This window comes from Mirounga angustirostris, unplaced genomic scaffold, assembly GCF_029215605.1.
Source record: "Mirounga angustirostris isolate CCGP_5_RB_7025 unplaced genomic scaffold, mMirAng1.0.hap1 SCAF_8, whole genome shotgun sequence".
Lineage (NCBI taxonomy): Eukaryota > Metazoa > Chordata > Mammalia > Carnivora > Phocidae > Mirounga > Mirounga angustirostris.
Genome location: NW_026991716.1, coordinates 71,877,521 through 71,891,214, shown reverse-complemented (window position 1 = coordinate 71,891,214; position 13,694 = coordinate 71,877,521). Strand labels below are relative to the sequence as shown.

Here is a 13,694-nt window from a genome sequence, read left to right as displayed (position 1 = left end):
ATTCCACCCTAAAACAACAGAATACTCATTCTTCTCGAGCGCACATGGAATTTTCTCCAGAATAGACCATATACTGGGTCACAAATCAGGTCTCAACCGATACCTAAAGATTGAGATTATTCCCTGCATATTCTCAGACCACAATGCTCTAAAACTGGAACTCAATCACAAGAAAAAATTTGGCAGAAATTCAAACACTTGGAAGCTAAAGACCACTCTGCTCAAGAATGTTTTGGTGAACCAAGAAATCAAAGAAGAACTTAAACAATTCATGGAAATCAATGAGAACGAAATCACATCGGTCCAAAACCTATGGGATACTGCAAAGACGGTCCTAAGGGGGAAATACATAGCCATCCAAGCCTCACTCAAAAAAATAGAAAAATCCAGAATTCACCAACTAACTCTACACCTTAAAGAACTAGAGAAAAAGCAACAAATGACGCCTAAGCCACGCATTAGAAGAGAAATAATTAAAATTAGAGCAGAAATCAATGAATTAGAAACCAGAAACACAGATCAGATCAATGAAACTAGAAGTTAGTTCTTTGAAAGAATTAATAAGATTGATAAACCACTGACCAGACTTATCCAAAAGAAGAGAGAAAGGACCCAAATTAATAAAATTATGAATGAAAGGGGAGAGATCATGACCAACACCAAGGAAATAGAAACAATTATCAGAAATTATTATCAACAACTATATGCGAATAAACTGAGCAATCTGGATGAAATGGAGGCCTTCCTGGAAACCTGTAAGCTGCCAAGACTGAAACAGGAAGAAATTGACAACCTGAATAGGCCAATAACCAGTAACGAGATTGAAGCAGTGATCAAAAACCTCCCAAAAAACAAAAGTCCAGGGCCTGATGGATTCCCTGGGGAATTCTACCAAACATTCAAAGAAAAAATAATACCTATTCTACTGAAGCTGTTTCAAAAAATAGAAACAGAAGGAAAACTTCCAAACTCATTCTATGAGGCCAGCATTACCTTAATCCCCAAGCCAGGCAAAGACCCCATCAAAAAGGAGAATTTCAGACCGATATCCCTGATGAATATGGATTCCAAAATCCTCAACAAAATCGTAGCTAATAGGATCCAACAATACATTAAAAGGATCATCCACCACGACCAAGTGGGATTTATCCCCGGGATGCAAGGGTGGTTCAACATTCGCAAATCAATCAATGTGATAGAACACATTAATAAGAGGAGGGAGGAGAACCATATGGTCCTCTCAATTGATGCAGAAAAAGCATTTGACAAAATACAACATCCTTTCCTGATTAAAACTCTCCAGAGTATAGGGATAGAGGGAACATTCCTCAAGCTCATAAAATCCATCTATGAAAAACCCACAGCGAATATCATCCTCAATGGGGAAAAGCTGAGAGCCTTTCCCTTAAGATCAGGAACACATCAAGGGTGCCCACTCTCACCACTGTTGTTCAACATAGTACTAGAAGTCCTAGCAACAGCAATCAGACAACAACAAAAAAATAAAAGGTATTCAAATTGGCAAAGAAGAAGTCAAACTCTTCTCTTTTCGCAGACGACATGATACTTTATGTGGAAAACCCAAAAGACTCCACCCCCAAATTACTAGAACTCATCCAGCAATTCAGTAATGTGGCAGGATACAAAATCAATGCACAGAAATCAGTTACTTTCTTATACACTAACAACGCAACTGTTGAAAGAGAAATTAAAGAAACAATTCCATTTACAATAGCACCAAAAACCATAAGATACCTCAGAATAAACCTAACCAAAGAGGTAAAGGATCTATACTCTAGGAACTATAAAACACTCATGAAAGAAATTGAAGAAGACACAAAAAGATGGAAAAATATTCCATGCTCATGGATCGGAAGAATAAACATTGTTAAAATGTCTATGCTACCCAGAGCAATCTATACCTTCAACACCATCCTGATCAAAATTCCAATGACATTTTTCAAAGTGCTGGAACAAACAATCCTAAAATTTGTATGGAATCAGAAAAGACCCCAAATCACCAAGGAAATGTTGAAAAAGAAAAACAAAGCTGGGGGCATCACGTTGCCCGATTTCAAGCTATAATACAAAGCAGTGATCACTAAGACAGCATGGTACTGGCACAAAAACAGACATACAGACCAATGGAACAGAATAGAGAACCCAGATATGGACCCTCAACTCTATGGTCAAATAATCTTTGACAAAGCAGGAAAAAACATGCAATGGAAAAAAGACAGTCTCTTCAATAAATGGTGCTGGGAAAATTGGACAGCCACATGCAGAAGAATGAAACTCGACCATTCTCTAACACCATTCACAAAGATAAACTCAAAGTGGATGAAAGACCTCAGTGGGAGACAGGAATCCATCAAAATCCTAGAGGAAAACATAGGCAGTAACCTCTTTGACATTGGCCACAGCAACTTCTTTCAAGATACATCTCCAAAAGCTAGTGAAACAAAAGCAAAAATGAACTTTTGGGACTTCATCAAGATAAAAAGCTTCTGCACAGCAAAGGAAACAGTCAACAAAACAAAGAGGCAACCCACAGAATGGGAGAAGTATTTGCAAATGACACTACAGATAAAGGGCTGGTATCCAAAATCTATAAAGAACTTCTCAAACTCAACACCCAAAAAACAAATAAGTCAAAAAGTGGGCAGAAGAGATGAACAGACACTTCTCTGAAGAAGACATACAAATGGCTAACAGACATATGAAAAAATGTTCATCATCATTAGCCATCAGGGAAATCCAAATCAAAACCACACTGAGATACCACCTTACACCAGTTAGAATGGCAAAAATGGACAGGGAAAGAAACAACAAATGTTGGAGAGGTTGTGGAGAAAGGGGAACCCTCCTACACTGTTGGTGGGAATGCAAATTGGTAGAGCCACTTTGAAAAACTGTGTGGAGGTTCCTCAAAAATTTAAAAATAGAGCTACCCTATGACCCAGCAATTGAACTACTGGGTATTTACCCCAAAGACACAGATGTAGTGAAAAGAAGGGCCATATGCACCCCAACGTTCATAGCAATGTCCGCAATAGCCAAACTGTGGAAAGAGCCAAGATGCCCTTCAATAGATGAATGGATAAAGATGTCCATATATACAATGGAATATTACTCAGCCATCAGAAAAGATGAATACCCAACTTTTACATCAATATGGATGGGACTGGAGGAGATTATGCTAAGTAAAATAAGTCAAGCAGAGAAAGTCAATTATCATATGGTTTCACTTATTTGTGGAACATAAGGAATAACATGGAGGACATTAAGAGAAGGAAGGGAAAAATGGGCGGGGGGGAATTGGAGGGAGAGATGAACCATGAGAGACTATGAACCTGAGAAACAGGGTTTTAGAGGGGAGGGGGAGGGGGGATTGGTTAGCTCGGTGATGGGTATTAAGGAGGGCACGTACTGCGTGGAGCACTGGGTGTTATATGAAAACAATGGATCGTGGATCACTACATCAAAAACTAATGATGTATGGTGACATAACATAATAAAATTTAAAAAATAAATTAATTAAAAAAAAAAAAAGACAGCTAGTATATACTGTCATCCCTGCCAGATGAAAGCAAACTACTTCTTTTGGGCTCTGCTTATTGAGATAGAGATAAAAGAGTTCACTAGTTTGATAGAAGCCTATCAGGTGTCAAGAATGGTGCTGATTTTATGCCGGTAAGAAGGACACGTCTGGAAATCTGCAAGTCAGGGTCATCACCTGATTAGGTTCACAGTAACCTCCTGTAAATCTCTACCTACAACCCATTTCACAAACCAGATACTCAAGTTAACTGAGGAAATGATGGAATTGCTACCCCTGTATCTTTCAAGAGGTCAGGAAGCCAGTGTGGGGACTCTGCTAGTTTCAAAGTATTTCTGTTCCAGTTGTGTATTCAGGTAACTGGGGAAACAGCCACAGAAAAGTTGCATACATCCACTGGATCTTATTTTCTTTTATCACCTAATCCCCAAAAAGCTTCCACTCAAGTTGGTAGAACATGGAGTGACATTTTGGGCACCCAGGGAGTAACATCAGTTTAGAGTTAGTGTTTCTGAAAAGTTTGGGTATGTCCCCTTGCCCTGGGCCTACTCACCCTGATAAAGGTCTCCTCTGCAGAAGAGGAAAAAGTGCTCTTGACTGTGTTTCAAGGACATTTCTCAAGAATATTTGGAGAGCTTATTAAAATTCAGATTGCTAAACCTCAGCCCAGAGTTCCTAATTCAGTAGGTCTGGGGTTGAGGCTGAGAATTTGCATTCCTAATAAGGTCCTGAGTGGTGCTGTTGCTATTGGTCTGGGATTTCACTTTGGAAATCACTGTGTTAGAGCTACTTCCAGATGCTCAGGCTAGCATTTTTGAATCGATGATTTTGGCATGTTCACCCAAATTGACAAATTATCAATTATATCACAAAATCTAATGTAATATACTTTCCTTCCTGTTCAGAACCTTTACAAACCATACCAACTCTCTACATTTTTATCAGTGATGGTTGCCAGATTCAGAGGGAAAAATATAAGATGCCCAGTTAAGTATTAATAAGTCCTATGCAATATTTGGGACATATCTATGCTAAAAAGTTATCTATTTACAATTCAAATTTAACTCAGTATCTTGTATTTTATCTGGCAACCCTACTGCCAACAGAAATTTGCAAGAACTTGTACTTCTTTTAGCATGTATATTTTTTCCTCTTGGGTCAGACTTTGTACTTGTCTCCCTAGGGCATGCAGAGATTGCTGCCTTCTCAATCTCATTTTAGATATTGAGGCAGTTGGCAAGGTGACAGGGGCAAGAAATAGATGGATTGGACATGAGAAAATTTTTCATTCCCTCATGAAAGGTGGCTTGATTACAGGATCACCAAGCAAGGCAGGACCAGCCTCTTCAGACTGAGAAGGAAAAGCTTTTACTAGCAAGAGTAGCTCACTTTGGTTTGAATCTACCCAATTAGTCTCCTTTCTAGTTTTTTCTTCTCAATAAACATCCTAACTTTCACAAAGGAGACCATGGTGAGGCTGGGAATTTAACTTAACCACATGCGTTGTAATTCAGAAACTTACAAGATTAGACTTTCTTTCAGCGATGACAGACCTGTGTCTGCAAGAGATAAGATTATTTGAGGGCAGTTTTGGAGTACCACTGTCTGACTGGTGCCTTGAGCCAATAATTTAAAATCCTGTGTTGTCATTTCCTTTGGAGTCAGGAGCAGCCATCCACTGTACGTTCTACTTGCCTTATTCCCATCATGGTGGTCTCTCCCAGCAGCTGCTTGCTCTGGTAAGCTTCATTTTAGCTGCTCATTTCAGAAAACCGTCGGTGATGATTTATGTAATCATTTTGCTCCTGTATAGCACAGACTGTGAGAATCCAATTTTCCAATAGTTGTGGGTAGCATCACTACCTTCAGATCCAGCCAGTTACTTATCTAATCCCATATTCCCATCTTTTTGACATTTTTGAGGGTCTGATTTCTACAACTACTTCAAATACCCAATACTGTGTTTATTCAAGAAACAGAAACCACACTTACCACTCTAACTAGAAAGGGATCTAAAGTAGGGAGTTCGGTGCTTAAGTAATTATCAGAAGCCTGCAGGAAGTGGTTCCTGAATGACTTACAGAATAATAAATTCTTACACGCTGGGGAAGCTTCTACTTCTGAGGCCACCACTTTACAGTACACTAAAAGTAAGAAGCTGCTGCACCCCCTCAGCTGCCTTGTGGCCCGAGGAAGCTAGAAACCAGACACCTGGAGCCATAATCCAGGAAGTAGGGAGTCACATCAAATGGGTGTGACTATAACCACTACCCCTCAAAACCAGGGAAGCTGGAGGGTGGACCGTGGAATGCTGCCAAAGGATAATCTTACACTTTTAAGTGTAAGATTATTTTCTTGTCACAGAAATAGCTAGAGATGTACAGGAAGATGGCTTCTGCCTCAGTTTTACTTTCCAGATCTCTCACAGGTCCATCTGATTTATAGAATTGAATTTGTATCCGACATCCTGGCTTCTCATGAGTTTAGAAAGAGAGAGAATGGGTGATCAAACACAGTGCTCTTAGAGATTTTGCCTTATTGGGGAAAGATACCTGTTCTTAATATGTAATCCAACACTGTATTACCTTTATTTCAGATGGGACTGTTGATCAGTAAACCAAGTAACAGATCTTCCCGTTCCCTTTTGTGGGCATATCTTACTCTTCCTTACCACTCATAATAAGTTTTTGCTAAGGTTCATTTCTAGCCAGTTATTTGTTTGCTTTTTGTGTATATTTTTCACTGGAAACCCTATGGTTTCCTATGGAGATGTCCTTATGATGAGTCCCAGGTCTATTATTTCGGTCCATGACCTTTCTTCCGAGCTTCAGTTTTGCAAGTCTTATTTGTAGACACTTAAATTCAGATATTTAAAATTCAGCCATCTCCAAAACTGAACTCTTGAATTTGCCCTTCCTAATCTCATTTCTGTTGATATATAATTTGTCTTTTAAACCTGAAGCCTCAGTTATCTTTGAGTTGCTCATCTTACTCAACTCCATAGCCATCAGAAATGAAGTTCTGCTGATTCCTTCTCACATCCTCTTGCTAGTGTACCCTTGTTTGTTTCCTGCTTCTGCTTCAAGAACATTGAACTTACTACCTTTAAAATTCATTTAGCAGTTAAACACATTAAGCCATGTGTTTCTCCTCTGTGTCTTGAACATCTATTTAAATGCTGCTCTGTTTTACTTTCTCTTTATGTTGACTTCAGAGATAAGATTGTAGTAAGAATGCATTTTCTCTGTATTTTAAAATAACCATGCAATGTATATTTTTATTTCATCTAATTTGAAAAGGATAGTCTATGGGCTAACATTAGGAGCAGAAAAGGAGAGTTGTATCTTCATATTAAAGACCTGACTTCAAAAGTGGTAGAGGTGTGCGTTCAAGCCTTACCACATTCTGGTGTTGAGTGGCCTTCATTCAGCGTTGCTGTGAAATTGCTCTTGTGAAAGTAACACTCTAGAAGATAGGTATGCTTAATATCCTAAGTGTTTTGAGACAGCTGTGTTTTTTGTTTGTTTACTAAATAGTGCTAAGAATTAACTATTATAAATACATTACGGGCTACTTTTAATCAAGGACTTCATGAGCAATTCTCTGCATCTAATGTTGGAATCAATGTTGGTGCTGCAAATCTTTGCAAACATTTTATCACTATAATGAAACTGATGTGCGAGTAAGAAGATGCTTTCCTTCTGACTAATGGGCATTAGTAATAGTCCACGTACAAAGCCTCGATTTACTTCACAGGAATGAGATTCCTTTTCATCTAGTTCTTTTCCTTAGGACAGTTGTTCTGTGAAAATTAATACTAATATGACAAGGGAATTTATCAACACATTATAAAGACTCACATTACAAAGGCCAAATTTAAAATTTCGTTTCAGATACTGAAAATCAATATATCTTATCTTTTGTATAAAATAAAGACAGAGGTTCATTTCTCGATGACCCATCCCCTCTATTAAAAATATGAATTGCTCCTGGCCCTACCCTAGTCTCTAAGAGGACAAGGGCACCTCACAGCTCCCCTTGTAACAGTACATGTTGCTTTTCTGTGTCATTACCACTGTTACAGAAAAAATTAGGAAATTATAACCTAAAGCCATAAAATTTTCATTACTTTTGTTCCTGAATCCTAAATTACCATGGAAGATATGAACAATTTAAAAAGCATCCAGAGGAGACAGAGAAAAATTGCTAAAGATTCTGATGCATTGGTTCTAAAAGGAGATTGAGATTATTCAGTTGATTTATCTTTTTGTGTTACTGCTGAAGATCTGATGCAAAGAAATAGATTATAGTAAAGAAAAGTAATTTAGACATTTGGAAGAAATTATGTGACAATTGTTTAAGAAGAAAGAAAGAATTATATTTTACCAGAATAAGTCCTTTTTTTCAAAAGTTTAAACTAAAAAAGATTTGTTCCCTTATAGCAGCAAGATTCTATCTGTAGCATTAGAAAACAGGATAGAGACGATAAAGATTAGATTTGGCCATTTTTTAAAATTGAAGTGTAGTTGACATACAACGTTATATTAGTTTCAGATATATCAACATATTGATTTGACAATTCTATACATCATCACTCAATGCTCACCATAAGTGTACTCACCATCTGTCACCATACAGTGTTATTACAGTATTATTGACTGTGTTCCCTATGCTATACTTTTCATCTCTGTGACTTATTTATTTTATAACTGGAAGGTCATACTTCTTAATTCCCTTCATCTATTTCACCCATCCTCCCACCCCTTCCCTCTGCCAACCACCAGTTTGTTCTCTGTATTTAAGACTCTGTTTGTTTTTTGTTTGTTTTACTTTTTAAATTCTACGTCTAAGTGAAATCATATGGTATTTGTCTTTCTCTGACTTGCTTCACTTAGCATAATACCTTCTAGGTTAGATTTGGCCATTTCTTAAAAGACTCACTTCCCTCTCAAATCTTAAGTGGAAAACTGTATGTGTTTGTTTTCTTGATCTTTTTGCTTCCCTTGAATGCCCTACAGGGAGGTCTGTGTTAAATGTAAAATTACCCAGACTGTCAACAGAAGGTAATGAGTAGCTACCCTCAATAATTAGTTCTTTGTGTAATTATATATTATTAAGCCTTTCTTGAGAAAATTAAAAATACTTTTAAGGTAGTAAAATTACATGCTGAATGAAATTAAGAACTTTATGAGAGAATATAAAAATAGCATATGTTTCACCATGTGAAAATATAAAATAATGAAGAATGCTAAATCATCTTCAGTTATGATCCAGAGTTGCCTGGAAGCTATTGTAGACCCTGGCCTTCTCTGTCTCCATCTGCAATGTCAATAATTATTGACTGAATGAACTGATAAATGACTGGCTGGCAAAAATACTGATAAAGTGCTGGTTTTCTTCCAAACGCATATGGAGAAAATACACTCATAATGTAATTATAATGGAGCTATAGCACCTAGTGATTGTGAATTCCAGTCTTGGGAGTGCAACAGAGAGCAGCAAAGGGATCCTCTGTTTTTCTGTTTGGGAAGCTGAAGGCTGAGAAAGGATACAATTATGGACTAGAACGCCATGATGAGTTTGGTAAACCAAATATTTATCACAAAACTCCACTACTTTAAGAGACACATTATAATGTTTGAAAGAAATCATTTATGGCCAACAAAAGTATCAATTTATAGAGTGTAGACAATTTATTCTTTAACTTGGAGAAATTTATTGCTTTATGATATATAGCTTATTGGTTTATGGTGAGCTAGTAAGAAAGTGATGGTGCTGTAGAATGCAATCGTAACTTTTGAGATTATCAGCAAGTATTTGATGCTATTTTCTGAAGCAGGGCACCGGGATATATGGATCATGAGTTTAACTTGTTGTGACACTTCATATGTTCTTCTACTTTAATTATCCTTTCATTATTTAAATGCTTCCATTTGAGACACCTAGAACCTAACACTGTTAAACTTCACAGGTCCCCCTTGTTTAGGTGCTTTAGAACCTCATATAGGTTTTAGTGCCTAGTGTTTTGATCCAAACATTCAAGTTTTAATTAATAGTATTAACATAAGCTTAGAAGAAAATTGAATGTAATAGTCTTTTCAAAATGCTTATCTGTCTCTTCCAGAAAAGTTTTTTGAAATGAAGAAAGGACAATGTAAAGATGCCCTAGAAATTTACAAACGATTTCTAACTAGAATGACGCGAGTATCTGAATTTCTCAAAGTTGCAGAGGTAAGTAATAATAAGCTGTGTGGGGAATATAATTTAAGAATATTAACTTATGTATCTGGAGTCAATAATAAGGCTTATAATCTGGCAAGACATTCTGTCCCAGACCCCCAGTGTATTAGGGTTGGAAGTGATCTCCTCTCAAGTTCTCACTCAGAACTGTACTCTACACTCCTGCATCCCAATTAGATGATCATTCTGTGTTCAAATGCAAGTTTCATGGGTACTGAGCAGATTCACAGCTTTGCAAGGTGGTTGATCCTTCCGCTCCACTTAATAGCTATTTTTGATTGTAAGGAAGGGCTTCCTTTTTACTGAAACCTGGAAAAAAAAAAAAAAAGCCCTTAGGAAAATCCATTTATTGTTCTTAGTGTGTAGAAATCATAAATAGGACCTTCTTATTTTGTTAATTTTTAAAATACAATGAAAAAATGAAAGTATCATTAATTTTATGAAGTTTATAAATTGTTTCTCAAGGATGTCTGTTTTGTACTTAATCACAATAACTGTGTAACTATACAGTTGGTGTTCCTGAGATAATCCCATAAGTTGGTGTTTTCTCTTAATGAAATCCAGTTATTGATTCATACTGGTATTGGAAGTTATGACATTGTTATTACAATCCTTTGGCAGGTTGGCCAGTTGATTCTTATCTTACATTGTCAGTGAACGAATTGTTGGGCTGACTGGAATGCCATGTGCGAGAAACGTTCTGAAGCCCAACAGCAAAGCATACGAGGCCTTGGGCATGGGATGTTCGTGTCATGTTTTTGCTGTTTTTGTCATTTTGAGAATATAGCACAAGAACAAGCATTTATACACACAATTCCAAAAGCACTCTAGTCCGAACATTATCTTTCAAATTTCATTTATTTGCAGGAATAATAATTATCACATTCAAATTAGGAGAATGATACTGCAAAATGCTGTCTCTTGACCTTTGCTCCATATAGTTTGTAATCAGAACAGAAGTCTTTTTTTATGTATAATATGGGAAACAAAGGGTAAAGAATAGTTTATAGGAATTACATATACTTTAAAGCATGTTCATGTGTATTTTTCTTGGGCTTATTGATACTGATTTGTCTTTATGAAAGGATAGAATTGCTTGAAACTTTTGCTTTGGCTGCTACATGGTTTGACTTTTTGTATTTGATAAGATTTTCCTGTGGTTTAACCCTAGTTATCAATATAATCTAGTAAAATTTGCCTGACTTTTTTCTGTGGAAAGATCAGTTATGCCTAAGCATCCAGAGCAGAAGATCCTTTCATTGTTCCATTAATTCCTCATGCATGTGCTGCCCAGTTCCCCCATCTCTTATTGCATATGTTAGATAGGTGTAAGGAGCTGGACATGTGACAGTCTGGGGTATACATTTCTCTAATCAGCACTGTAAGGCTGGATCCAAGGTCTTCATGAGAAAGGGGGTACTTATTTATTAACTCATTCTGTTTTTAGATGTAAAATTTTATTTCATGTCTCCTGATCACCTTATGTTAGCACGGGCCCATTTCAGGCTGTTGAGAAGGAAATACACAGAAATTAGATGTTATTTTGAGAGTCTAAATAACTGAATACAAATATTCTACTTTGATTTGAACACTATGACTAAGACTTTTTTAAAGAAAGATACTAATTTACAAAATTATTTTTTAATGGAATAGACAGTAACTCACAATGGGCTAACAATACCGTTTGTGTTTTCTTTAAGTAAATTACATTGTTCATAATTTAGACATTGTTTGAATACCAGTGTTGAGTGGTTTGTATTATTGGTAAATACAGAAATTTCTTAACAAATGTACAAAGCTTCTCTCTGTACCAAACAGCTCTTGTGTGGTGTACATATGTATGGACTCATATCCAGTAGCTACCCATTTTCCTGAAGAATGTGTAGAAGACTTCTAGAATGCCATTTTAAAAATACAACTATATATATTGGCTATTTGGTAAATGTTAATAAATTGTCTGCAATATTAAAAGAGACATAGGGTAGTTGAACAGCTGCTATGGAAATGTTCAAATATCCCAGAGGAATTGCTTGAAGTATAGAAAACTTAGCATGTTTTGAATTCTTACGATGAAGTCTCCTAAAGCAGGCAATTGAAACTTTGTAAAATGGTTATTTTATAGTAATAGGCATTTCTGCTAAACACACTTCCCTTTTTATAGAACTAAGTTATTCTTAGTTTGCTATTCTAATATAAATACCAAGTCGTAGGAGTTACGTCTCCCAGAATATTTGCAGATAGAAAGTGATGAGATTTCTGTAATACAGTCACACCTCAGCTCAAGCCTCCAATTATATTATGGTTCAGAAGTTCAGGTTAGTGAAAATAGCAGTGTCAAGGAAGAATTCCTAAATTATGTCTTTCTGTTCAAGAAAGTTCTATTAACTCTCTATTTAAGAGAAACACATCACCTTTTATCAAGATGATCCTAATATTAAAGATCCATAATACTTTAATTTCAAAAATACTGTCTTCATTCATATTAATATTTTTAATGGATCACCTAAAGAGATATTAAAATACGGAAATAAATGGAATGGAATGAAGTTACCTTAGTTTGTAATTTCCATAATTTATAATAGTTAAGTGAATTTAGGGAAGCAACAATAGCTTCCCTAAATTCCCTCCACTTCCAGAGTGGAGTCATTAGCAGGTAATGCCTGTACCTCTGGGAAGAATCTGCAGCCTAATTTGCTCTAGGAGGATGAGGGTCAGTGCTCTACATCAGTGGTTCTCCACACTGGGCGATTTTGTTCCCCTCTCCTCCCCAGTGTCTGGAGATATTTTTGGTTGTCACAACTGGAGGAAGGGAAAGTCTGCTGGCATCCAGTGGGTAGAGAAGATGTTGCTAATATCCTACAGCGCACAAAACAGACCCTACCAAAGAATTATCATCCTAAAACATGAATGGTGCCAAGGCTGAGAAACCCTGCTGTAGACATAGAGAAAGCCAAAGAAAGAACTTAACTAAGAGCGTTTGTCAAACAAGTGGATTTTCCGATCTCTAGTTTGCCTTGTCTTTGTAGGAGCCCAGCACTTACGCTTCAGGTATTTGCTTCTGCAGTTCCATCAAAATACACAAAGCAGTTCATTTCTCAAAGGGAGAGACTTGATGTAACCCACTTTGTTTCTTTGAGCCTAAATTTCATCATTTACATAAAATGAGAGAATTGAAGTTATGGATTTGTATTTTTCCCCAGGTTTTTATTTTGAATAATTTTTAAACCCGCAAAAGAGTTGACAGAGCAGTATAGTGAACACATATATACTCTCTTCTTTGATTCACCTTCATTTATATATTCCCATATTTGTGCTCTTTCTTGCTCTGTATTTCCCCTTTCTGCTCTTCCTCCTTCCCCTACCTCCCTTCCCCAAGCTACCAACACTAAAAATTCAATGTGCTTTTACCTAGTAATTCCATTTCTACAAATGTGTCCTACAGATGAGCAGCATTGCTTGCAATGGCAGGAGATTGGAAGTAACTTCGGTGTTCGTTAATACCTGACTTGTTAAATAAATAAATCATAGGAAAAGAAGCTGTTTAAAAAATAAGGAAACTCTGTGTGTTAATATGGATATAGGTCTGAGATATATTGTTAAATGAAAAATATAAGCTCAGTGTATATAATACATTGTTGTTGTATAATACTGTGGGAAATAAATACGTATTTACATATTTCCAGTTTCCTTGGATATACATTAAAAAACTCTGGAAGGATATGTAAGAAACAAACAAAATGGTTCTCTCTGTGGGAAGAGAGGTGGATACTACACCCTGAACAAGTTATTGAAACTAAATAAACATTCCCTGTCCCAAGGATTTACTGAGTATTTATAACAATTTAAATTTAGGCTAAACTTTTTTTTTTTTTTTTTTTACTTTTTAGCTGCCATT

The 13,694-nt window shown here is 36.5% G+C and overlaps 1 protein-coding gene across 1 annotated transcript in view; it reads left to right on the top strand.

The window, feature by feature from the left end:
- The window catches only part of SNAP91 (synaptosome associated protein 91), a 143,521-nt gene that overhangs the window by 60,630 nt on the left and 69,197 nt on the right, over positions 1-13,694 (top strand). The window contains exon 8 of the mRNA XM_054505455.2: positions 9,684-9,790. Coding sequence (XP_054361430.2) covers positions 9,684-9,790 — 107 coding nt within the window. The remainder of the gene's footprint in view (positions 1-9,683; positions 9,791-13,694) is intronic.